This window comes from Cetorhinus maximus, chromosome 14 (assembly GCF_964194155.1).
Source record: "Cetorhinus maximus chromosome 14, sCetMax3.hap1.1, whole genome shotgun sequence".
NCBI lineage: Eukaryota > Metazoa > Chordata > Chondrichthyes > Lamniformes > Cetorhinidae > Cetorhinus > Cetorhinus maximus.
This window is the reverse complement of record NC_135892.1, coordinates 98,313,955-98,341,893: the sequence shown is the minus strand read 5'-3', so window position 1 is coordinate 98,341,893 and position 27,939 is coordinate 98,313,955. Positions and strand designations below refer to the sequence as shown.

General features: G+C 41.6%; 1 protein-coding gene across 2 annotated transcripts in view; it reads right to left on the bottom strand.

Moving 5' to 3' along the window:
• slc30a6 (solute carrier family 30 member 6) overlaps positions 1-27,939 on the bottom strand; it is a 148,721-nt gene that overhangs the window by 34,517 nt on the left and 86,265 nt on the right. Inside the window, exons 8-14 of one of the 2 annotated variants that reach the window (XM_078557300.1) lie at positions 27,530-27,565; positions 24,418-24,512; positions 17,923-17,971; positions 13,984-14,103; positions 4,562-4,664; positions 3,947-3,994; positions 263-331 (exon numbers count right to left, since the gene is read on the bottom strand). In XM_078557300.1, coding sequence (XP_078413426.1) covers positions 263-331; positions 3,947-3,994; positions 4,562-4,664; positions 13,984-14,103; positions 17,923-17,971; positions 24,418-24,512; positions 27,530-27,565 — 520 coding nt within the window. Of the gene's footprint in view, positions 1-262; positions 332-3,946; positions 3,995-4,561; positions 4,665-13,983; positions 14,104-17,922; positions 17,972-24,417; positions 24,513-27,529; positions 27,609-27,939 lie in introns of both variants that reach the window. The other variant, XM_078557301.1, reaches the window with a different exon arrangement.

Sequence of the window (27,939 nt, the reverse complement as noted above, 5' to 3'; positions counted from 1 at the left end):
TGAAAAAGAAGAATGTGCAGGGTTATGGAGAAAAGACAGGGGAGTTGCACTAGGTGAACTGCTCCTTTGGAGAGCTAGCACAGACACGACAGGCCAATTGGCCTCCTTCCATGCTATAACCATTCTGTGATTCTGTGACATGATCTACTTCTTATTCCCTAGAACCAGATCCAATAAAAAAAACAAGAGAACTCAATAATTTAAAAATGATAACATTTGGTGCTGTAGGATTAAATTCATATTCTATCTACAAGGATCATACCAGAGTTCCAAATCCTAGGGTCCAAAAGTGCTCATTCCTCACTTCGAGAACACCATCTAGAGTGGAGACCTGAAACAAGGACATTAAAGCATTCATGTGCACACTGACATTTCAACTTTATTTACAGGCAAGTTCAACATTTCTAAGCTTTTAAACAACAAAACAAACCAGGGTCAGATTGTCTTTTAATATTTCATTGTAGAACTCGACAAGTTACCTGCACACAGAATACAAAAAATAAATACTTATAGGTTTCCAAAGACTACTTTATATATGTATGCTGCTCTCAAACTACCTTATTTCTCTCATTACAATTTCAAAGGATTCATATTAAACACGGGAATGAAATTAACATGTCTGGTAATGAAAAAGTGAAATAAAGCTGTCAGCCAATGTATCCTTTCTCTTGCTTCAGGCTTGTTTTGTGTTGTCACACTTTCTCCTTTAGCCAGGAATGCAGCATACTGCCCTATAGTACGAGTGCTCAGCTCGCATGAGGCACAGACATGTTGTCACAGGACACTCCATACTGTAATCTGGATGTGGACCAACAAATCTTTTTCAATGCAGCTGCAGCAAATTGAAACTGAAGTTTGGATTTAACATAAAACCACATGGCTCAGAGCCCAGTGCTATTACTAGGATGCCCCCAATGAATCAACGCTTCTATATCAATGCGATCTGAGAATCAGGAATTCAATATTTTTTCCTAATGCTTTTGGGATATTTACAAAATTTTCAGAACTTCACGTTCTAGGTTTCAAAAGGACCAAGATTTGACACTGAAAACGAAATATTTCCATAATAGGTTCTCTAGCAACTTACATTGCTAGCCTTACTAACTTAAGCCAACATCTTAAAGAACAATTTATATTTACATATTTTTCATGACATTAGAATGTTCTGAAGCACATCATAGCAAATGAAGTACTTGTGCAGTGTAAGTTGGGGGCAGGGGGGGGTGGCGGTGTCCTTGTACATGAATAACAAAGTAAATGTGCAGGTCCAGCAAGAAATTAGGAAAGCAAATGGTGTGTTACTTTTTCTTACAAAGGGATTGGAGTATAAGAGTAAAGAAGTCATACTACAATTATACAGGGCATTGGTGAGGCCACACCACTCCTTACCCAAGGAAAGACATACTTGCCCTAAAGGGAGTACAATAAAAGTTCACTAGACTGGTACCTGAGATGAAGGGATTGCCTGTGAGGAGAGATTATGCAGACTAGGCCTATATTCCTGGCGGTTAGAGGATAAAAGGTGATCTAACTGAAACATTTAAAATTCTTAATGGGCTTGACAGGGTAGATGCAGAGAAAATGTTTCCCCTGGTTGTGGAATCCAGAACAGGGGGCCACAGTCTGGGTCGGCCATTTAGGACTGAGGTGAGGAGAAATTTATTTCACAACAAAGGATGATGAATCCTTGGAATTCTCTATCCCAGAGAGCCACGGATGCTAATTCAAGACAGAGATCAATAGATTTTTGGGTACTAAGGGAATTAAAAGATATGGAGATTGTGTGGGAAAGTGAAGTTGAAGTTCAGCCATGAACTTGTTGAATGACGGAGCAGGTTCGAAGGACCAAATGGCTTATTCCTGCTCTTATTTCTCATGTTATGTTCATACTGTTGTAATGAAGAGAAGTCTGTTAGCCAATCTTTGCAGTGCCAGGTCCTTGGGGTTGGTATAAATAAGCACCCGGGGATATTTTACTACATTAAAGGAGTTATTTAAAGACAAGTTCTTGTCCCCCAAACAACAATAAAATTGTTTTAGTAATCTTGGTTGAGTATTGGTCAGTACACCAGAAGAATCACTGGGGGTTGAGGGGGGAGCGAGGCACATGTGTCAGGGGGTTGGGGAGTGGCGAGGGCATCTGGGGTTTGGGGGAGGTAGGGCAGGGGGGAGAGAGTCTCATGGGGTTGGTCTGGGTCTTTACAGTAGTTACTCAGAAGTTAGAAAAGGTTTTGACTCTTCTAACTTCTTCTGGATAATTATTGGTATAATCCTGGCGGAACAACCGAAGTTTGCAATTTAAATGGTTCCCAGCGGATGGTTCCCAGCGCAGTGCAGTTGTCCAGAGGAAGTGTGCACTTATGGGCAATTGCCATGCAAACCCTTACCTGGGAAATTGCCAGAGGGGTTCCCCAGTGCATCTTTTGGGTACCCCCCAAATCTGACGCTGGGGAGCGCAAAAGTTACAGGCCAACGCCTCATCTGGCTGACAATATCTCAGACAATGCAGCAGTCCATCAGCACTGCAATAAAATGTCAGCCAAATGATGTGCCTATGTCCTGGAGTAGGGCTGGAACACGTAATTTTCATGAGTCATACAAACATACGAAATAGGAGAAGTAGGCCATTCGGCCCCTTGAGCCTGCTCCGCTATTCAATAAGTGGCTGATCTATGTTTCGAATTCCAAATTCCAAATTCCAATCTACCCCTGATACTCTTTGATTCCCTTGCCTAACAGGAATCTAGCTACCTCTGTCTTAAAAATATTCAATGATCTCACCTCCAGAAACAGAGTTCCAAAGTCACACAACCCTCAGAAAAAAAAATTCTCCTCATTTCTGTCTTAAAGGGCAACCCCTAATTTTAAAATAGTGCCCCCTAGTTCTGAACTCCCCACAAGAGGAAACATCCTTTCCACATCCACCTTGTCAATACCTTTCAGGATCTGGCATACTTCAATCAAGTCGCCCCTCACTCTTCTAAACTCCAGTGGAAAAAAGCCCAGTCTGTCTAACCTCTCCTCATAAGACAACCCGTTCATTCCAGGTGTCAATCTAGTAAACCTCCTCTGAATCGCCTCCAATGCATTTACATCCTTCCTCAAATAAGAAGACCAAAATTGCACCCAATATTTGAGATGTGATCTCACCAATGCCCTGTATAACTGAAGCATAACATCTCTACCATTTATGTTCAACTCCTCTCATAATAAATGATAGCATTCTATAAGCCTTCTTAATTACTTACTCTACCTGGATACTAACTTGTGACTCATGCACTAGAACACCTAGATCCTTCTGCACCTCGGAGTTTTGCAGCTGTTCTCCATTTAAATAATACTCTTTTTATTCTTCCTGCCAAAGCGAACAGCTTCACATTTTCCGACATTATTCTCCATCTGCCAGATTTTTGCCCACTTAACCTGTCTATATCCGTCTGAAACCTCCTTACGTCCTCTTCACAATATACTTTTCTACCTATCTTTCAGGTCATCGGAAAATTTATCCACCATGCCTTCACTCCTCTCAGCTAAGACACTGATATAAATTGTAACAAGTTGAGGCCCCAGCAGAGATTCCTGCGGGACTCCATTCGTCACATTCTGCCATTCCAAAAAAAACCCCATTTATACATACTCTCTGTTTTCTGCCAGCCAGCCAATCTTCTATCCATGCTAATATGTTATCCCCTACTCCATGAGCTTTTATTTTCCACAATAGCCTTTGATGTGGCACCTTATCAAATGTCTTCTGGAAATCCGAGTACAGCATGTCAACAAGCTCCTCTTTATCCACAACGCAGCTCACTCCTTCAAAGAACTCCAATAAATTGGTTAAACATGATTTCCCTTTCACAAAACCATGCTGACTCTTCCCGATTACCTTGAGTTTCTCTAAGTGCCAGGCTATAGCCTCCTTAATGATCAGCTTGATAATAGTACATACCTCTCTTAAAAGTTTATCCAACTGGCCAATCACATGAGAAGGTGTCGTCTGTAAAAAAAAACAGTCAAATGGTATGTTACAAACCTCAGAGCTATAACAGCAGTATCTTCATTTATGATTATTTATGCAGAAAATATATTTATTCACAAAATGAATTTTTGCCCCTCTCATTTTCAATCCCTTGTGACCTGCCACCAGAATCTCAGATCCTGCCCATCATACACCAATAGAAGAAAAGAAAATAGCCCTTAATGTTGTGTGACATGATTCTTGTAAAAGTACCCTTAATTCATCATCTGAAAGATGCTCCAATCCCGACTAACAATAGTGTCAGACCAGTAACCATCCATATTGTATCACTGCAAATTTTCTCTCTAAACATAATCTAGGTTTGGTAGGACAAAGTACGCAGTTCAAGTGCATATCATATGACAATTTCACGCACTCCATCATAATATTTTAATGAGATCCTAGTTTTAAAAAAAATCTGCACTGCAGTCACTTAGCATGCCTAATGTTATACTTTACGGAAGTCCTAGTGAGAACCTGATTTAACGGTGACCATAGACTGAGTTGCCATTCCCAAGGTTTGACATGATGTAAAAGGACTCCTACCTGAAGTAGCACCTTTCCACTGTAGACACTCATAGGATACATGGTGCCAAATGTCATAACAGCAATGGCTATAGCTGAGGCTGTGTCCACTGCAAAATAATTACTGAAAATAGAGGGGAAAAAATAGGTGGTGGGCAAAAGATAGTATTACATGGCTTCAACACTTCTCATAGCTAGTTAAAAAGCATCAACAACTTGCATTTATATAGTGCCCTTAACCTTAAAAAATGATCCATGTTGCGATCTACAGATAGAGGTGAGAAGATACTGAGCCACAAAGGCGGTGATTTAGAAGAGTGGTTGAAAGCTTGGCTGAATGAAGGGTTTTGAGAGAACATAAGACGTAGGAGCAGAAGTAGTCCATTCAGACCATCGAGTCTGCTCCGCCATTCAATGAGATCATTCTGATCTGATAATCCTCAAATCCACTTTCCTGCCTTTTCCCCATAACCCTTGATTCTCTCTCTGCTTAAGAATCTGTCTATCTCAGCCTTGAATATACTTAACGAACCAGCCTCTATAGACCTCTGCGGTAAAGAATTCCACAGATTAACAACCCTCTCAGAGAAGAAATTCCTCCTTATCTCTGTCTTAAATGGGTGGCCCCTCACTCTGAGATTATGCCAACTGATCCTAGACTCACCCACAAGGGGAAACAACCTTTCAGCATCTACCCTGTCAAGCCCCCTAAAAATTTTATATATTTCAATAAGGTCACCTCTCATTCTTCTAAACTCCAATGAGTACAGGCCCAACCTACTCAACCTCTCCTCATAAGAAAATCCCTCCATGCTGAGATCAACCTAGTGAACCTTCTCTGGACTGCCTCCAATGCCAGTATATCTTTCCTTAGATAAGGGGACCAAAACTGTTCACAGTATTCTAGGTGTGGTCTAACTAGTGCCTTGTATAGTTTTAGCAAGACTTCCCTATTTTTATACTCCATTTCCTTGGAAATAAAGGCGAACATTCCATTTGCCTTCCCGATTACCTACTGAGCTTGTATGCTAGCTTTTAGGGATTCATGCACGAGGATCCCCAAATCCCTCTGTGCTGCAGCTTTCTTCAGTCTTTCTCCATTTAAGTAATATTTAGCTCCTCTATTCTTCCTGTCAAAGTGCATAACCTCACATTTCCCACATTATATTCTATCTGCCATGTTTTTGCCCACTCACTTAACCTGTCTATATCTCTCTGTAGGCTGTATCATCCTCACCATTTGTCTTCCCACCTATTTTTGTGTCATCCGCAAACTTGGCGATAGTACATTCATTTCCCTCATCCAAGTCATTAATATATATTGTAAATAATTGTGGCCCCAGCACTAATCCCTGTGGCACTCGCTAGTTACAGGTAGCCATCCTGAAAATGCCCCCCATATCCCAACTCTCTGTCTTCTATTAGTTAGCCAATTCTCTATCCATGCTAATATACTAACCCCATGGGCTCTTATCTTATTAAGTGGCCTTATGTGTGGTACCTTATCAAATGCTTTTTGGAAATCCAAATATATTACACCTACTGGTTCCCCTTTATCTATCCTGCTTGTTCCCTCCTCAAAGAATTCTAATATATGTCAGACATAATTTCCCCTTCATGAAGCCATGCTGATTGTGCTTGATTATATTATGCATTTCTAAATGCTCTGCTATTACATGGGGTTTTAAAGGCAGAGATAGCAAAGGAGAGGCAGAGAAGTTTAAGAAGGGAATTCCAGTGAGGGTCAAGGTAACTTGGAAGCACACATGGCCAGAGTCAGAGGACAGGGTTATTGATGAAAAAAAGAGATGGGGTAAAGGATAGTTATTCAGATTTGAGGAAGGTAGTAAGCAGTGTTCCAGACTGGGATCAATGTAATTAATATTAATGATTTGACTTAAGAACAAGTAACTCAATATCAGAATTTGCAGATGTTACCAAACTGGAGGGTGTAGCTAACACGGTGGAAAAATGCAAAATAATGGAAGTTAACAATGCAACATTTGTAGATTGGGCAGATAAGTAGCAGAGGCACTTTAATATAGATAAATGTGAGGTGATGTGCTTTAGTAGGATAAATAGAAACATGACCTATACTTTATAAAATAAGAAACAGATAGGGTGGATGAACAAAGGGATCCAGGGATATAGGTGAACAAACCATTAAAAGCAGGATCACAGGTCAGTAAAGCAATTAAACTGGTTAACAAAACACTGGAATTTATATCTGAGTATATAATTCAATAGTAGTGAAGCTATTTTAAACTTGTGTAGCATCCTGGTCAGACTGCCCTTGGAGCACTGTGCATACTTCTAGCCTCCATATAAAAAGGACACAGAAGGACCAGAGAAAGTGGAAGAAAGATTTACAAAGATGGTACTAGAACTGAGAGATTATAGCTATATGGAAAAGTTGAACAGATTTGAGCTTTCTGCTTTAGAGTTCACCTGATAGAGGCCTTTACAATTTTGAATGGGTTGAACAGAGCAGGTATGAAGAGAACATTTCCACTTGTAAGTAAATCCAAAACTAGGGGCCATCAATGCACGATAGAAATTAAATCCAAAGGAAAATAAGGAATTTTTTCTTTTACTCAGAGAGTGGTTAGAATGTAGAACTTGCTGTCATAAAGAGGTGGCTGAGGCAAACAGTCTTGATGTTTTCAAAAGAACATTAGACGAGTATATGAAAGATAAAAGAATAAAAAGATTTGCTGAAAGGTTGAGGTGAGGCAGATGGAATAGGAGACTTATGTGTAATATAAATACCAATGCAGACTAGTTGGGCCAAAAAGTGGCTTGCTGTGCTGTATGTTCTATGTAATAAAGAACCAGAAGAAATTACAGAGATTGGAAGGGCAAAGGCTTTATACTCTATGGTTAGAGAGCCAATTTTGGTTACCAAGGGCATAGGTTTTAGGCAAGTGGGACAGCTGAGTTTTGGGCGAGTTGGAGTTTATGGGCAGTGGAGGATGAGAGACCAGTGAGTTACACTTTGGGGTAATTGTTGTGATGAGGTATATGTGCCTTTAAGGATGCGTATCTTAAACTGCCATCAATCATAACCACCTCGACAGGACGTGATGTATTAGTCCCATGTCTTGTAGTCAATCTACAAGCAGCAGCAATAGGAGTCAGATGTACTATATTTAGCTTCCTAATTAACATTACTTGTATATAGTCTTATCTTCAAATGAAGAACTCACATTATTGTTTCACCAATCCTTGTGTATGATTGGTACATCTACACTGAAAAGAAAAATGTAACATGGTGGGAGCATGGTTTTGAAGATTTGACTGAGAACTATACAAGCTTCAGCCCTTCACACGTAGAAAAACTGGTGTGAATGTGGAACAACTATCAAGACCCAATGTGTGCAAGTGCTTCTGCAGCTCTGTATGAATCCTGCACTCTGTACCTTCATTCTGGGATATCGTCACACCTCACATCAGCCAGCAGACACCAGCTCCCAGTAAGATTGTTTAAATTTGGAAGAGCTTAATCAGTAGAAGTGTACCTACTTGCTGCAAAGTTTAAGCAGGAACAGAAATTAAATTGCTGACTCTGGAAAGAAAGATTTGCTGAAAGGCTGAGGTGAGGTAGATGGAATAGGAGGAGACTTATGTGGAATATAAACACCAGCACAGACTAGTTGGGCCAAAAAGCTTGCTGTGCTGTATATTCTATGTAATAAAGAATCAGAGGAAATTAGAGATTGGAAGGGGAAAGGCTTTATGCTCTATGGTTAGAGAGCCAATTTTGGTCACCAAGGGCATTGGTGTTAGGCAAGTGGGACTCTAACTTTAAGCAGAGCACACAGACAGAAGAGACTCCATTACTGTTGCTTACTGTCCTTACAGGAGGTCTGGGGGAGTTAAAATCCTGCAGACTGGGCTGGGAAGAAGAATCCATCCAGTAACAGCTCCTAATAGCCAGAAGAAGTCTGTTTAAAAAAAAAACTTGCTTCACTGTTTTATTTTACCTTTGAAGTCTGCAGTTCCTATTTGCACCTAAAATCACTGTTTTGTGGGTGGAGCTTCAGTAAACCCAGAAAATACAAAGAGCTCACCTAAGTCGCAATTACAGTCAAGCAAAACATATGACCAGCTAAAGGTACTGCAACTTAGAGCCAACTGTTCTGAATAAGTGTCCTATTTCAGATAGGGTCCTAACAATCCCACAGGATGACCACAATGTTTCCAACACTCAACTGGAAGGCAGCAGACCTCCTATCTGAGTTTACCTCGTTCCAACAATGTGTCGAGCTGTGTTCTCTGGACCACAATATTTCCGAACCACATAAACATGCCATTAAAATCCTAATTGTTATAGGCAATGAAGGCCTCCACAGACTTAACACATCAGGTCTGTCTGATGACCATCTTAAAAATCCCTATGAAATATGGTCAACATTTGAACATTGATTACCAGTGAAGCTCAACTTCAGAATACAGAGTCTTGAATTCACGTTTCATGCCCTTTAGACAACAAGCAATGGAGACCAATGACCAGTTCATAAGTAGACGTAGAGACAAGGGGCATGATTGAGACTTTGTGGTAGCAGAGCTAGCTGACTGAATACTTGAGCTCGTGTTAGCATCCACCCTGATAGAAGCATTCCAAAAAGACCTCTTGAACCAACCCAAAGGTTAGAGTGTGGAAGCATTACTACAAAGCGGACCAAAGTATGAAGCCATACTACTGGGTAGACAGAGTATACAGGCTGTGCCTAATTCGTCCACCATTGGCATGATAGCCAAAGCCAGCAAGCCTAACAAGCATTGCAGTTGGTGTGGCCTTACACACGCAACTAAAAATTGCCCAGCTTTTAACACTGTATGCAAGGCATGTGGCACCAGATGCCTTCCAAATGCCAAAACAAGTGGTTCAGCATCATGAGAAGCCACAACCAAAAGCCACGCAGGTAAATCATTCTGAACAACCAAGATCACGTACCAAATAATTTTATGAAATATCTAGCCAAGCTACACAGTCCGGTCATGAGGGTGACCAGCACATTTTACACAAAGTGAACTGACATTCAATACGGTGAATATTAAAGAATATACTGGTTGTGTGGTGCTAACCAAAGTCTCTGTCACCATCTAGGTTATGTGCCCACATTGCGAGGCCAGTATAACTTATATGTCAACTCGTAGACACTTCCTCCTACCTCCCCCTGGACCATGACCCTACCACTGAACATCAAGCCATTGTTTCCAGGACTGTCACTGACCTCATCTCCTCTCGAGATCTTCCCTCCACAGCTTCCAACCTCATAGTCTCCCAACCTCGGACGGCCCGCTTCTACCTCCTACCCAAAATCCACAAACAGGACTGTCCCAGCAGACCGATCGTGTCAGCCTGTTCCTGCCCCACGGAATTCATTTCTTGCTATCTTGACTCCATTCTCTCTCCCCTTGTCCAGTCTCGTCCCACCTACATCAGCGATTCCTCTCACGACCTACATCATATCAACAATTTCCAGTTCCCTGGCCCCAACCGCCTCTTCTCCACCATGGACATCCAATCACTCTACACCTCCATCCCTCACTGGGATGGTCTGAGGGCTCTCCGCTTCTTCCTCGAACAGAGGCCCGAACAATCCACATCAACCACCACTCTCTGTCTGGCTGAACTTGTTCTCTCACTGAACAATATCTCCTTAAACTTGTCTCACTTCCTCCAACTAAAAGGTGTGGCTATGGGTACCCGCATGGGCCCCAGTTATGCCTGTCTCTTTATGGGGTATGTGGAACATTCCTTGTTCCATTCCTACTCAGGCCCCCTCCCACAACTCTTTCTCCGGTACATCAATGATTGCTTCGGTGCCACTTCATGCTCTCGTCTGGATCTGGAAAAATTTATTAATTTTGCTTCCAATTTCCACCCCTCCATCATTTTCACGTGGTCCATCACTGACACTTCCCTTCTCTTCCTTGACCTCTCAGTCTCAATTTCTGGTGATAGACTATCCACCAATATTCATTACAAGCCTACCAACTCCCACAGCTACCTCGACTACAGCTCCTCACACCCCGCTTCCTGTAAGGACTCCATCCCATTCTCTCAGTTCCTTCGCCTCCATCGCATCTGTTCTGATGATGCCACTTTCCAAAACAGTTCCTCTGACATGTCTTCCTTCTTCCTTGACCGAGGTTTTCCTCCCACAGTGGTTGACAGGGGCCTCAACCATGTCCGGCCCATCTCCCGCGCATCCGCCCTCACACCTTCTTCTACCTCCCAGAACCATGATAGGGTCCCCCTTGTCCTCACTTATCACCCCACCAGCCTCCGCATTCAAAGGATCATCCTCCATCATTTCCACCAAACACATCTTCCCTTCACCCCGCCGGCGGCTTTCCGCAGGGATTGTTCTATCTGGACACCCTGGTCCACTCATCCATCACCCCCTACACCTCAACCCCCTTCCACGGCACCTTCACATGCAACCGCACAAGGTGCAATACCTGTTCCTTTACTTCCCCCCTCCTCACCGTCCAAGGGCCCAAACACTCCTTTCAAGTGAAGCAGCGCTTCACTTGCACTTCCCTCAATTTAGTCTATTGCATTCGCTGCTCCCAATGTGGTCTCCTCTACATTGGAGAGACCAAACGCAGACTGGGTGACCGCTTTGCGGAACACCTTCGGTCTGTCCACAAGCATGACCCAGACCTCCCTGTCGCTTGCCATTTCAACACACCACCCTGCTCTCATGTCCACATGTCCGTCCTTGGCCTGCTGCATTGTTCCAGTGAAGCTCAACGCAAACTGGAGGAACAGCACCTCAACTTCCGACTAGTTACTCTACAGCCTTCCAGACTTAATATTGAGTTCAACAATTTCAGAACATGAACTCTCTCCTCCATCCCCACCCCCTTTCCGATCCCCCTTTTTTCAATAATTTTTTTTTTTTACAACAATTTTTTTCTCTTCCCTCTTATTTTTAAATTTATTTTGGTCTATTGTTTCATCTCCACCTTTTAGCCCATTTTGATCCCTTCCCCCCACCCCACCCACACTAGGGCCATCTGCCACTAGCTTGCTTCGCTTAATGTCCCCATTAGCACATCTTTTAGATAATATCACCACCGTCAACACCCTTTTGTCCTTTTGTCTATACATCTTTGTCAGTCTCTTCTTGGCCTCCACCTATCACTGGCCACCTATCGAGCTCTCCTGTCCCACCCCCTTCTACTAGCTTATATTTTATCTCATTTCTATGTTTTAGTTCTGATGAAGGGTCATATGGACTTGAAACGTCAACTGTATCCCTCTCCGCTGTTAGACCTGCTGAGTTTTTCCAGGTATTTTTGTTTTTGTTCTAGATTTCCAGCATCCGCAGTATTTTGCTTTTAACTTATATGCAAACCTGGATACTGGTGCAGATGCAAATATCCTTCCACTTCATTTCATACTGAAATGAATGTACCCACAGAAGTGGCAAGTGATGGTTCAACAACCATTGCAAAACTCACTGTGTACAATGGTTCAGAGATCCCGCCTCTGGGACCCATTATACTCAAGTGTTGCCACAACTCACACTGGTCACCCCAGATATTTTATATTGTGGACACCATGGGTCCAGGGATCACAGGTCTACTGGCATGCAGGGTCCTGTCTTTGATCACCGTTCCAAGTATCTTCAAGACAATGGTGAAGACCAGAGACCACAAGGAGCACCACTGGGAACCCCATGCTAACCTACTGGGAGAAGACCACTTAACTCTGCAACACAGATCATCAGCCAACAGACTGAGTGGCACAATTTGAACTGAATATGTATACCCATTCTGAACGTGCATACTTCATCTATAGTGAAACCAATGTGGAATTACTATTTGGCAGACAAGTGCGGACAAACCTCTCCAGTCATCACTTGTCGATACTCCCAGGAGTATGTGATGCATTGCTCAAAAAACAGGGAAGATAAAAGCCCATGACTGGCTTGTGTGTAATGAATTACCCAACCTGAACATTGGACAAAAAGGTAAGAGTACAGCACCCAATTGATGGCACATGAATCCAGCAGAAATCATCAGCATATGCCCAGAACCAAGATCATACGATGTATGAACACTAAATGGCATGACAGTGCAATGAAACAAATGCCAAATAAGAACAATACCATAACCAGAAACATCGAGCAATCCTATTGCGAATAGGACACATTCTAAGGCACAATATAAACAAAGCACCCGTAATCAGCATTCTGGAAATGTGTAGCAGCCTCAAGCAAAGATAAACATAACTAAGTCTGGATGGATAAGCAAACCATCGATACATTTCAGAGACTTGTAAATTTATTGCTTTGTATAATGGTTTATTCAGGTACAGTTATTTTCTTTTGCCGTCATGTAAATAGCTTGATTCTCTCAGAGTAAACCTTCAGTTAGAAAAAAGGGAGATGTTGTGATCTGAGGTGCATGTCCTTTAAGGCAACGTTTCTTAAACTGCTGTCAATCACTACTGCCTTGACAGGATGTCACATGTTAGTCCCATGTCTTGTAATCAGTCTACATGCAGCAGCAAGAGTCAGGTGTATTATACCTACCCTACAAGTTAACATTATTTGAAGATAAGACTATAGCAAGTAAAGAATCTACATTATTGTTTCACCAATCCTTGTGTATGATTAGCACATTTATGTCTAAGAGAAGCACGTAACAGTTATCAAACCAAAAATGTGGATGAGGGTTTTAGCAAAAGAGGGTTTTGACTGTGGAGGCATCGTAGTAAAGATGGAGATGGAAATAAGCAGCCTTGGTAATTAATGGAATTACGGGTTTGAACTGTAATTCAGGGTCGATCCCAATGCTGAGGTTTTGTATTGTTTGGTTCACTCTAAGCAAATGGCTAGGGAGGAAGATAAAGTCAGTGGCAAGGGAATGGAGCTTGTGACAGAGGCCAAAAAATGATGGCCTGAATCTGACTCCACCATGATGATGTCAAACAAGCAGTCTAACAGCAAAGAGCTGGCTCTGAGCTCAAAAGAAACGCTGGAACTAGAGCTGGGTGCCATTGACATTGAGGTTGACACCATCCATGCCTGCAGATAATGTCATTGCATGCAGAAAATGAAGGAAAACAGAACTTAGAAGAGAAATTGCAAGTAGCTAAGGACAGATCTCTAAGGTAACAGGTTAGAACAGAAAAAACTGCTTGAAATGGGCTGATCACATGGCCTAGAACCAGAGGCAAGAGCAGTTCCATGGAGCTGGCCAATGGAGGAGAAACATGTAGCAAGACAACTTGGTCAACTGCATTAATGCTGTGGAGAGTCAACGAGGACAAAGGATATTACACTATATTATTTGCATTTTCATACATTGAGAAGTTTAAATCTGATTCAGAACCTTAATTGCAAACATACCTCCATGGCTTAATTCAATATTTCTCAAAGATTAGACACAATGCAGAACTTACAGTGCACATCACTTACTTTATTTCAATCAGCATATAGGTGATGCAGAGTGCCAGTGCTCCTGCAAGGTCTATTAGGACAAATGGGTTCATGCGAGGAAGCAAAATACTGCTTAAACTTGGAATTATTCCACATAAACTGAAAATAAAACATATTTAGGGCTTTTAGAAACAATCCATTCCTGAAACCGTCTTTTATAATTTTTGGCAATGAAATATTCATAAGTATGATATTTTTTGTGGTTAACCACTTAAGGGACACAAAATAACAATCCTGAAAGTCATTTGCTTTTCCCCAGGTCATTCGTTATCCCAAGTAACAGATTGCAAGAGCTCTAGTTCTGACAACAGTCACCAGAGGTTGTGCCAGGACAGCCCAGAGCGTTACTTGTTCTGAATTTCCTCCCTTGTAGCAAAGAGCGAAAACTCCCCACTTCCCAGCGTGAATAAATTCAGCAACCCACAATGTGGTAAATAGCAGGCTGGTAAACTGTGTCCCACTACACTGCAGCTAATGTACTCCAATAATAGAAATGGCCAAAAAGTGGTACCATTTTAAGTGGTTTAACCGCTCCATTTTTTCCTACCTATTTCTTGCACCCAATGCATTTATAACCTGGCACCATGCGAGACCTGAAAATTCATCATCATGTATAAATGGATGGAAATGATTAATACTTATACAGATGGCAAAAATTTTCAATTTGCAGTACAACTCGCTCCAACCCACCCACAAGATAATAGAAAATGGATCCCTGGGTGTGATTGAGAGGCAGTAATCTGATCCAAGGATACAGATGATGTAATAATTTTCAAGAGTGAAGCTTTAGTGCTTTATAATTATCTGAGTAAAACGATGAAATTACAGCCTTGAAATTACTCCAGGGTATTTATTTTATGTACCATACAGTATAATTTTTTTTGTATATATTCAACTTTTGGTTACTTAAAATATCAAAGGCTACTGTGCTCCATGCTATTAAAGCACAATGATATCCATGCTTAACAACTATAATGCGGTCATGTTAATTTTGTGGCAAGTGAAAATATTTACATAGTACTACACGTATGTATACTTGCTGTTTAACATAGATCAATGAATCCGACATGAAAATCACATTTCTCTTAAGTACAGGATTATTTTCTCGCCGATGAGGCGAGTTTGAGATTGCAGTACAAACTACTCAAAAGGTTTGATCTTTAGCAGGTGATTTTGTAAATGTGCAGTCCACTGGGACACTGCATGATCAGTATGCCCATACTCAACAAGGTTCTTTATCTGAATCACATCAATCTGTCAGATTGTGAGGAAAGAACAAATTACAGCAACAATTACCTTTCATTTACTTCAAAAACTTCTAATTTGGCATCTTGTAGTAAGATCAGGGTATTTAATTTGGGTTTTGAAGATGGTTTAAATTACACCCTTCTGCACAATGGTTTCTTTTGTGGCAGGGAGACTTTACACCAGGCTTATAATAGCTGCAGGGAAGCTGCTCAAATTACCTGCACTAGCAAACGTAACTACCTTGATAACACCCCTCAGCTGCACTGATGAGCTCTCAGATATGAATCTCATGAATGGTGGTGGACAATTAAACAACTAACAGGAGGAGGAAGTGCCACAAATGTCCTCAATGATGGGGCAGCCCAGCACAACAGTGCAAAAGACAAGCTGAAGCATCTGAAACCAGCTTCGGCCAGAAGTGCCGGTTGGATGATCCATCTCGGATTCCTCAAGGTCTCACAGATGCCAGTCTTCAGTCAATTCGATTCTTGATATCACATGAAGCGAAATGGCTGAAGGCACTGGATACTGCAAAGGCAATGGGCCCTGGCAACATTCCAACAATAGTACTGAAGACTTGTGCTCCAGGACTAGCCGTGCTCCCAGCCAAACTGTTCCAGTGCAGCTACAACACTGGCATCTATCTGGCAATTGCCCAGGTATGTCCTGAACTCAAAAACCAGGAAAAATCCAACCACGCCAATTACTGCCCCATCAGTCTACTCTTGATACTCTTTCGAGTTATCAACAGTCACAGATTGCAACTCTTTTGAGTACAATCACAGTTCTTGGTTTCCGGGAGTGGGACATGAACCCACAACCTTCTGATTCAAAGGCGAGGGTGCTATGGACTGAGCCACAGCTGACACCACCCCCAGTCTACTCTTGATAATCAACAAAGTGATGGAAAGTGTCAAGTGGCATTTACACAGCAATAAGCTGCTCACTCACGCTCAGTTTGGGTTCCACCAGGGCCATTCAGCTTCTGATCTCATAGCAGTCTTGGTCCAATCAAGGGCAAAAGAGCTGAACTCAAGAGGTGAGGTAAGAGTGACAGCCCTTGACGTCAAGGCCACGTTTGATCGCGTGTGGCATCAAGGAGCTCCAACAAAACTGAAGTCGGTGGGAATTGTGGAAACTCCCCACTGGTTGGAGTCATACCTGGCACAAAGGGAGATAGTTGCAGTTTTTGGAGGTCAATGCTCTCAGTTACAGAATCACAGTCACGGGACAACACTGCAGGGTAGTGTCTCAGGCACAACCATCCAGAGCTGCTTCATCAATAGCCTTCTCTCTAACATAAGGTCAGGAGCAGGGGTGTTCGCTCATGATTGCGCAATGTTCAGTACCATTCATAACTCCTCAGATACGGAAACAGTCCGTGTCCATATGCAAGACCTGGACAATATTCAGGCTTGGACTAATAAGTGGTAAGTAACGTTTGCACCACATAACTGCCAGGCAATGACCATCTCCAAAAAGAGAGAATCTAACCATCTCCCTTCGACATTCAATGGCATTACCATCAGTGCATCCCACACTACCAGCATCCTGGGGGTTACCATAGGCCAGAAACTGAACTGGATCAGCCATATAAATACTGTGGCTACAAGAGCAAGTCAGAGGCTGGGAATTCTGCAGCAAGTAACTCACCTCCTGACTCCCCAAAGCCTATCCACCATCTACAAGCCACAACTTTGGAACATGATGGAATACTCTCCACTTGCTTGGATGAGTGCAGCTCCAACAACACTCGAAACTGGATGCCATGCTGGACAAAGCAGCCCACTTGACTGGTACCCCATCCACCACCTTAAACATTCATTCCCTCCACCACCAACTCACACTGGCAGTGTGTACCACCTACAAGATGCACTGCAGCAACTCGCCAAGGCTCCTTCAGCAGCACCTTCCAAACATGCGACCTCTACCATCTAGAAGGACAAAGGCAGCAGGTGCATGGGAACACCATTATCTTCAAGTTCCCCTCCAAGGCACACCCTGGCTTGGAACTATAATTGTACTGTCACTGGGTCAAAATCCTGGAACTCCCTTCCTAACAGCACTGTGGGTGTTCCTATAACAAGTGGAATGCAGTGGTTCAAGAAGGCAGCTCACCACCACTTTCTCAAGGGAAATTAGTGATGGGAAATAAATGCTGGTCTAGCCAGCAATGCGCACATCCCATGAACGAATAATTGTCAAAAAAAAGTCACCTGCATATTGTCAGAAAGTGCTAGATAAATTTGAGGCGACGCTGGTGTTATTCTTTTACAGAAGATTGCATGAATCAGCAGTTCTGTCACATTTCTACATTTACTTTCCATAACCAAACGTTTGTTTTGGTATCCTAGTATAATGGAGGAATATTCCATTCCTGTCGTGACTGACTGGTGAAAAAGCAACCGATTACAACATAACTGCAATTACCCATAACTGTTTTCTACCCTTCAAATGCAGTTATATTGTAGAGCTTGTTTTAAAACTACATGATGGTAAAAATCAATAAAGCTGAACACATCAAGGGCCTACCAATGCCTCAACTGCCTGCCACTGAATTGACGAAAGGTCACGGACCTGAAACGGTAACTCAGTTTCTCTCCGTTGATGTTGCCATACCTGCTGTATATTTCCACCAAATATTTGTTTTTATTTCTAAATCACTCTTACCTTCGGCTTAAATCAGCAACGTGTTCCTGGAGCCAACTCGTACTAGCAGCTGCAAAGAGAGTGGAAAGGCTCATTAGATTCCTTTTCATATTGTTGTCTGTAAATGAACACCCCGAAGAACTACAGGTTGATTCCAAGAAACTGTGCCTTTACTTTCCTAGAACAAAACATTTGTTTTGGTTTCCTAGTACTACAAAAAATATTCCTTTCCTGTTGTGGTTGACTGGAGAGAGATTAACTGATTATAACCATAATATTTATATTTCCCTTTAAAAACAGTTTTATTGTACAGCATGTTTTATGACTGGATATTGGCAAAAACACTAAGTTGAAAACATCAAGAATCTGCCAACTTTTCAACTGCCTGCCACTGAACTGCATGGAATAACCCTTATTCCAATTAAATCATCACCCACTTATAATGGAAATATATGCATCGCCATGCACTACCTGAAAAGACTATTATGTTTATTGCAAGTCTTAATGCAGTCTCGATCTCTTCAGAATGAGGAATTAGATGTTTTCTTATTTTCTACACTTTGTTTTTGAGTGCTCATGAGGACAGAACGGGAATCTATTGCTAGGTGTCAATGTTTGAACTGAAAAAGGGTCACAACCAGAAACACTAGTCAATCTTTCTTTCAAAAAATGATCAATTGTTTATTTTCACTATTTTCTATTTTACCCAATGGCTTGTGTGCAAGACAACTGCAAATAAGTGGCTCAGGTGACTCTCTGATGGGTAAATGCCCAAGTTCCACTCAATTTCTAAAACACAGTTGAGAAATATATTCAGCACAAATCTGAAAATGCCAGCCAAACAATATCTCAATGGCAATTCTGAACCTCTTTATTCCTTCTTTTCCTCAATCTTAATTTTATTTTATTTTAATCTACTTTTATTTATTTTTCTTTCTAACACTTTTGTCATACCAAGTTTCAGCACACAAAAAAGTATGTATGTTTTACTCAAGCCTGTATACAAGTGTGTGGAAACAATTTTAAAAAATGATATTTTTATTTGTGTGGTTCTGAAGAGCTAATGTTTTCTAAACCAATAAAATAGCCCTCAACAAGCATTCAAAACTCCAGTCCAGATAAGCTATCTAACAGATACACTAGAGAGGGGAGGAACTCTAACCTCCCATCTTTGAGTCAGGTCTGTGCGTAAGTAAGCAGGTCCATTTGGTTGTGCGCTTTTCTCTATTGGGGTGGTGCCTGAACTCTGTGACACTTGCTTAGATTGTTGTCATATTGGATCATTACAGGATCCAGTGTCAGTGGATTAATGCTCTGTAACCAGCACCTGGTGCTGCTTGCCTTCCCCACTGTCTGAGGCTGGGGATCCAAGGTCCCAGCAACATGTGGATCTTCACATGGCGACTGTAGCCCTGCCAGTACCCCCAAGCTAGGAGCCGGGGGCTGAGCCTGGAGCTGTGCCTGCAAGAGGGATTGATCCTGTCGGGGGGCTGGGTTCTGATGGACATGATCCCCTTTCCCTCCAGAGTCTAGTGAGGGTTCAAGCCTGGGAAAAGTGTGCAGCAGGTCAGGATCACTGAAGTGAAACAAAGAAAAAAAAAATCAAACTGGCATCACAGGAAGGTCATGAGCTGATTGGCTAGTGAGCGTTGTAACTTTGTTTCCCTTTCTTCAAAGTTAGGAAGTTAATCTAAGGAGCTGGGAAATTAAAAAAATCATTTTTTTAACAAGTGTTAAATAAAGCATTTGAATTAACACCACGTAGTTAACAGAAAACAGAAGAGGAGAAGTGAGTAGCTGGTGAGTCTTTTTTAAGTAGCAAGTTTTATTATTTAATAGATAGAGGAATGGCAGGGCAGGTCTGATCCCTGGAGTACACATTTTGTACACATTTGGGAGCTCCTGGACATTTCTTGTGTCCTGGATAACCATATATGTAGGAGGTGTCACCAATTGCAGCAGCTCAAGCTCTGGGTTTAGGAGCTTGACCAGCAGCTAGAGTCACTGCAGTGCATCCATGAAGCTGAGAACTTTATGGACCACATGTTTATAGATGTGGTCACCCCAAGCTTGGAAGTATTGTGAACCATGAGGAGGGTAGTATGGAACTTCAAAAGGACATAGATAGATTGGTAGGATGGGCAGACAAATGACAGCTGAAATTTAATTTTCAGAGAAGTGTGAATTAATTCATTTTAGTAGGAAGAACATTGAGAGACAACATAAAATAAAGGATACAATTCTAAAGGGAGTGCAGGAGCAGAGGGACCTGGGTGCATATGTGCATAACTTATTGAAGGTGGCAGGACAGGTTGAGAGAGCGGTTAATAAAGCATACACCATCCCAATGCTTTATGAATAGAGGCATAGAGTACAAAAGCAAGGATGTTTTGTTAAACCGGTTTTAAAAAACTGGTTTGGCCTCAATTGGAATACTGCATCCAGTTCTGGGCACCACACTCGAGGAAAGATGTGAAGGCATCAGAGAGATTGCAGAAAAGATTAATGGGAATAGTTCTAGGCATGAGGAACTTCAGTTACGAGGATAGGCTGGAGAAGTTGGAACTGTACTCCTTGGAGTGGTTGAGAGGAGACTTGATAGGGATATTCAAAATCATGATGGATCTGGACAGAGTAGATAGGGATAAACTGTTCCCATTAGTGAAAAGATCGAGAGCCAGAGGGCACAGATTTAAGGTAATTGGCAAAAGAAGCGATGGAGACATAAGGAAAATCTCACAGGGAGTGGTTAGTGTCTACAATGCACTGCCTGAGTGTGTGGTGGAGGCAGGGTCAGTTGAGATTTGCTAAAGGAAATTGGATCATTATCTGAAAGGAAAAAAATTGTTGGGCTATGGGGAAAAAGGCAGGGGAGTGGAACTCAATGAATTGTTCCTTCAGAGGGCCAGTACAAACAGAACAGCCAAATGCCTTCCTTCTGTGCTGGAATCGTTCTACAATTCCAAGGTCATAAATGGCGAAAACAGGAGACACTACTACTCAGGGACAGTTTCAGATCCAAGAAATTAAAATGGATTAGCTCACTGCTTTATTACCCATTTCCCCCAAGATATTCTTCTATTAAAATTAATGCCTTATATGTGTTAATGTCAAGGTTCTGGGATATTAACGTCTATCAGAAAATAACCATGACAAAGAAGTGGATAGAGATGATTACTTTCCAGTATTAAATTGCTCCAAAAACACAATGGTAATATGTTTTTAAACTTTAATGAAAACTTGGATCCATGGTGCACTTGGTCAAGCCAGCATATAAAATGAATCACACAGACCAGGAATTTACAAGTTTGATTTCCTGCCTATGCTCAGCTAGCTGATTGTAGCCATGATGGCAGTGGACTACTGCATTCTGCCTTAATGGCCCTGGATTAGGCAGCAGAACAATTGGTGCAGATTTCCCAATAATGACTGCTATCAAATGAATACAATTATAGATTGCAAACACTCACTGCCCTGAATCAAATCTGAAGGTTGGTCACTTGGGTGAAGCACTGGAGGATACTTGGTCCTCACGGTATCAGAAGTCACCATTCAAGAGAAAATTGGCAAAACAAATTACCAAAAAAACTACATATTAAATCTAGTATCAGAATGTTGGAACAAAAGCAAAATACCGTGGACACAGGAAATCTGAAATAAAAACAGAAAAGTGCATCGACTTGAAAAACATCAACTCTGTTCTCTCTCCACAGATACTGCCTGACCTGCAGAGTATATCTAGCATTTTCTGTTTTTATATCAGAATATCGGATTCTGTTTTGGAAATTTGACGGCCTATCATGAGGCAAGTCTCTTTTCCCAAAGTGATTAACTGAAAGGCATAGTTATTGGAGTGTACTTAATGGTTTATGACAAACTGACTAAGATTTCAAATTGCTGTTGTGACTTGCTTGCATCCTTGAAAAACTCCACTTAAAGTCTGTAATTGCTCTCATGGTGGCTGTCATTCTGATGTTTAAATATTGATGAAGCATTGTAAAAAAGGTATCTGCCAACAAAACAAATTAAATGTGGCAATATTTTCATATGCTGTTAAACTCACCAGCAGCACCTATGCAACTCTGAAGTGACTTTATTTCTCTACATGAACCCTTAAGCCACCCAATTCATATTAAAAGCTATGGAAGTTCATGAGAAATATTAAAATCAAGACCATTAAGTTTTGAAATAACTTTTGTGTTGAATATATGTTTTGATAGGTTAAGCAGAGACCAATGAACAAGTTCCTAATTTCTTTCACACTTGGTCCAATTAGTCCCAAGATGCCTTCTAACAAGGAAAGGTGGCATAGTGGTATTGTCACTGGTATTCCACAGACCCAGGGTAATGCCCTGGGGACCTGGGTTCAAATCCCACCATGGGAGATGGTGAAATTTGAATTCAATAAAAATCTGGCAAAACCAAAGGAAGGAAATCTGCTGTCCTCACCTGGTCTGGCATATATGTGTCCCCAGCCCCACAGCAATGTTGACTCTTAAATTAAATTAGGGATGGGAAATAAATGCTGGGCCTAGCTAACGATGCCCACATCCCATGAACGAATAAAAAAAAAATTGGTTACCGTCAGCTGGGATTAACTAAAGGTTGCACACAAGCAATATCAGACTATAGAAAAGAGGCTGTCTAGCAGACAGCGCTAGGATGCTACCTGGTTGGTAAGAGTCATAGGGCTGGATTTAACGCAACCCACTTGATTGGATCAGTCTCCAGACAGCGGCAAAACTGAACCGATTAAGTTGGAGGGTGCAAGGGGCTGATGCAGAGATCCTGGCTGCCAGCAGCGGGATGTCATCACTAAGAAGGCAATTGACACCCTTTATCCCTGAATCAGGATCCCAGGAATTAAATGGTAAGAGGGTCTCTCGATGTGTCTAATAACGAGGGGTAAGAGGGTCCCTCTTACTGTGCCTGATTTGGGGCGGGGGGAGGCAGTTGCTGCTCAAAGCCAACCCACTGCCCTTGCTTCCACCCACTCTCTGGCGACCCCACCACATCCTCAACCCACGTTTCGCCTGTGGTCCCTCGGCAATCCTGGGCCTCTGCTGGGAGCGTTGCTGGCAGCCACTGCTCCTGCTGGCGTTGACAGCGATGAGGAGCTGCCAGCCTCTGATTGGCCAACAGCTCCCAGCAGGAGGGGCTTCTAGGACCTTAGTGAAAAATAAACATCTGGTATAATCCAAAGCACTGAGCAGCCTGATTATTTTTACGTTCATTTCACTTTATATGTCTCACCCAACTTTTTCTTGCCAATTCCCTTAGCAAACTTGTTTCCAATATCATTCTTCAGTTCTAGTGAAAGGTCATCAAGCTGAAACGTTAACTCTGTTTCTCTCCTCAGGTGTTGCCTGACTTGAGTTTTCCCAGCCTATTTTGTTCTTGTATCATTCTTCAGCTATTTGCCAGAAGGCATGGCAGAGTGGCTCTATGATGAATTTCACAATGGGCTTGCACCTTGGGCTTGCAACAATGTGACAGAGATCAGAATCCCAGCAGAATGGGAAAATGACATGCACGTTGTGCTTCCAAACGTGACAAACGTACTGGTTTCTAATGTTTCCACATGCAGTTGATAATACTACATGAAACAGAATTGGGGGCAGAACAATTTATGAGTTTGAATACCTACAAAAAGCATATTTTTAAAATTAGATAAATATGTTGCTTACTTTAAATCAGTTGTTTTAATGTTGGAAATTAAATTACCTATTCAAACCTATAAAGTGTAAATCCTTTGAATTTTCAAAAAATGACATGGTGTATAATGTAATATCTGTGTAAATGTTTACATTTCAAATGTGGATGCTGGGCTTTAAACAGAATTTGAGATGCTTTCAGGAGCACAGAATTTTTTTTCCTCAGTGTACCTGTAATTTTACAAATAAAAAGGTGGGTAGGAGACTGTTCTACCACCCAGACCCCTTTCTTAAAGATTTGATTTTAAACAGCAACTGGGGAACTGGAGGTGTTACAGAGAATTAAATTAACAAACCAACATTTGAAAATAGAGATGTAGGTTAATGAGCAAGTTAATGTTGATTCAGTTCCCTTGCTGCTCAGAAGCCTTCTCTAATTTTGACACCTGACAGCAACTTTAAAAGTGGAAAAGGAAGGAATAATAAAGTCAATCATATCCTGCCAAATAGGTGGTGTCCCTGATGAAGAAAATGTCATCTTATATTAAGGAAATCCTACTATGGTCCTAAAATGTTAATGCAGAACATACTTAAAGTACATCGTTTGCCCCTTGCAAGATTTGAAATATGCTGCCAATAAAATAGAACCGTGCAGAATGTGCCTCATGCCCCAAATGCAAAGAAACTATTTTATTTTTATTAATTTCTGTTTTAAGGCCAACTTAAGTTCTCCTTTTTGACAGATTCCTGTACATAACGAACGTGCTTCGAAACTGTTAACATTTTGTAGACAGCAGCATTTAAATCATTGGAAATTGCTACCACTTTGCAGCTAGTATGTAGCCGTTGAACTGGAACATACCTTCAGAGACGTAAGCCAAAGCCTTGTTCTTCAAAGACAACATGGTAAGCAAATTGAAGAACAGGGCCACAAAGGTACCAACAAGGAGGCGCCCCCTGCAGGATAGAATTTGTTTTTCTTTTAGCAAACTATGGAAACTGATTTTTATTTTAATTGCATACCCTGTAATTATATTTCTGAAAATTGATTATTCATGTACTTCGTATTCACTAAATATACAATCATCTGTCAATCGAGGACTCGTGGCATTTCTTCAATACCAACTATACAAAAACTGGAGTCTACAATCAACAATGTATCAATAAGCTTAGGACCATTTAACCATTAATAGGCATGAAAATCTAGGGCTGGCTGGGGGAGGCAGCAATTTTTTTTAGTTAAGGTACATGCTCAACATATAAAACAATATATATTCATGTTTGGCAGTTTTGTGACATTGCTGCAGAGACAGCCCCTCAAGTGCCCTCAAATGGCTCTGCAGCAAATGGAGGTTTTGACTCTGGACTGGCCTGAATCCATCTCTGGAGCTACAGGCCTGGCTGAAAATCAAGACCCAGTGGATGGGCATGGATGTACATCTATTATTTTTCATAGAGTCATAGAGGTCTACAGCACAGAAAACGGCTCTTCGGCCCATCAAGTCTGCGCTGGTCAAACAAGTACCTAACTATTCTAATCCCATTTTCCAGCACTAGGCCCATAGCCTTGTATGCCATGGCATCGCAAGTGCATGTCCAAATACTTCTTAAATATTTTGTGGGTATCTGCCTCTACAACCCTTTCAGGCAGTGAGTTCCAGATTCCCATCACCCTCTGGGTGAAAAAATTCTTCCTCACATCCCCTCTAAACCTCCTGAATTTGAGAATTTTGAACAGAAAGTGCTTTCCTCTTTAATCTTTAGTGGTTAAAATCAGGATTAAAAAGAATCACTCAAGTTCTATTGGAATTTAAGACATGGATTCATCAAAAATATTGATCCTTTTCCTTACAGTGATGTGTATGACTGGTGAATAATCAACTTGGTGAAAATGTCTAATTTCACGATTCACATGTTGTAGGAATATAACTTTTAATTTTAGGGAAATTCAATTTTTAAGGTAATTGAAGCTCCGAAATTCAGAAGTTGCCAGATCACCCGAAGTACTCATTCATCAAAGGCCAGTCTATGTGCACTTACACGGTCAGAGTTAGAAAGGTTTTTTTTTTCATTCATGGGATGTGGGCTTCGCTGGCTGGGCCAGCATTTATTGTCCATCTCTAATTGCCCTTGAGAAGGTGGTGGGTGGTGAGCTGCCTTCTTGAACCGCTGCAGTCCATGTGGTGCAGGTACACCCACAGTGCTGTTAGGAAGGGAGTTCCAGGATTTTGACCCAGCGACAGCCACGGAACGGTGATATATTTCCAAGTCAGGATGGTGAGTGACTTGGAGGGGAACTTCCAGGTGGTGGTGTTCCCATCTATCTGCTGCCCTTGTCCTTCTAGATGGTAGTGGTCATGGGTTTGGAGGATGCTGTCTAAGGGACCTTGGTGAATTCCTGCAATCTATCCCCAGGTGAAAGCCATAAAACAGCAGGTGGGCCCATTTAGCCGGGGAACTGAAGACAGTAAGCTTGAGGACAAGTGCCCTGCCTTCATTAGGGATGTGAATTATTCAAGTAATTCCCCAGATCAGAGAAAGGTTGAAAAGCAACTGGTAAGCAAGGAAGGTTCTTAAATTAAATTAAACATTACCTTCTAAAACATCCTTATTGTCAGGAAAGTTAATTAGTTTAAATCTCTATCTGGGACATCCCGGGTGTGCCATGTTGCAGTGGGAATAGATTTCAGGGAGGCACGTCTTTTGTTTTGGGTTGATCTGCGCATTTTCTCATGGAAACAGTCAGTTGGAGTCTGGAAGCAACTTTGAGACAAGCAGAGAGGGAAATATACCAGAAGCTGTAGACCACTAAGCAAGAAGGCATTGAAACTCATGCTTGAACGGGGGGTGTCAACAATTGTGAGATGCTTAAAGAGAATTGGAAAGTCGCTCGGCCGAATGTTAGTGCAAGGGCCCCAAAGAAACCTCATACCTCAAAGAATAGCAGGAACACTGAAGGAATCAAAGTGAATTCCTGAGAGCTGTGGCACATCTTGGTTTGATCTCAGGAGAAGTGAAATAACCCTTATGTATAGGGGAACTTTCAGCTGGAATTAAAGTCAGAATGGGAAGTGGTCTGTTAAGATTTTTGGCTTTAAAGAATAAGGGTTGACAAAATATAGGGCAAAATTTTTAGCTCGGCAGGTGAGCGCATGCCCGACCCGCTCAAATGTGAAATGATGCGCGTTGACGTCGGGCAAGCGTCCCGACATCAACGTGCAGTTGTGTGATATTTCTGTCGGCAGCACACCCGTTGACAATTAAAAGGCCTGTTAAGGCCATTAAATTATCAATTAAGTTAAATTTTTCGCTGCCTTTGAACATTACAGTTGGCGGGCAGGCGAAAAGGCCAAGCGGCCTTTGCACTTTTTAGGAAACCTCATCCACGGGAGGGATGAGGTTTCCTAAAGCAAATAAAAATAAAATAAAAATGTTAAAACTTAATTAATAACATGTCCCTGCTCATGTTACATTTTTGATTTCTTTATTTTTTTATATAACTTTTTATCTCCCTGAGGCAGCTCTGTGCCTCAGGGAGATTATCAAGCGCGCACTCGCGCTCGCCTGCTTGCCCTCGCCTGCACAGGCAGCGCTGAGCGCTGTTGCTCGCGTTTCACGTTGAGTGAGCCTTAATTGTCCTACCAGCGTAAAATTGCCTTCTGGCTCCAATCATGGGCAGAGGTTGGCTTTCCAACTGCCTCCGCTGAGCCTGCCCGACAAGGGCAAGATTCTGCCCATAGTATTAAATTAGTAGCACTTGCTTTGCTTAATTTTTATACAGTAGAAGTTTTTGTTTAAAACATGAAATCTTGTGGCATCCAGTTAATAGCTGGGTGTTCAAATTTTGTTTTAAAAGCTAATGGTCTCTTTCGAGATCATAATTGATTCAGTTAAGCAAAACTGAATACCATTTAAGTTTGCTGCCAAGATACTACTAAAATGTTACCCATACAGAACTAAATCAAAACACTTACGTATGAATTTCAGGCTGTTCTAGAAATCGCTCCACGCTGTTTTTTAAAAAAAAGTTAAAACAATTAAACTGCTGCATTGCTAAAGGTAGAGAAAGCAATATTATATTGCACAGAAATGAAATAGAAGAGATGAAAAAAAGTTTTAAATGTATAAAAGACGAAAGTGCACTTTTGCTAATATTAATATTAATCTATTGATCAGTAGTCACAATGTATCATTTGGTTTTATTTTTAACAAAATCTTTCCAAATTTTCACCCCTTCTCTTCTGAAGATGTCAAATCATGATGGAGTATAACTATAAGAATGCTGGTTACTGTACAGTACTAAGCCCATGTGATCATTTGGTGCAAGATTATTCTGGTTAGATTTTTCTGTCCTGGATGTGGAGGGGGCTGGGGAGGGGGAGGT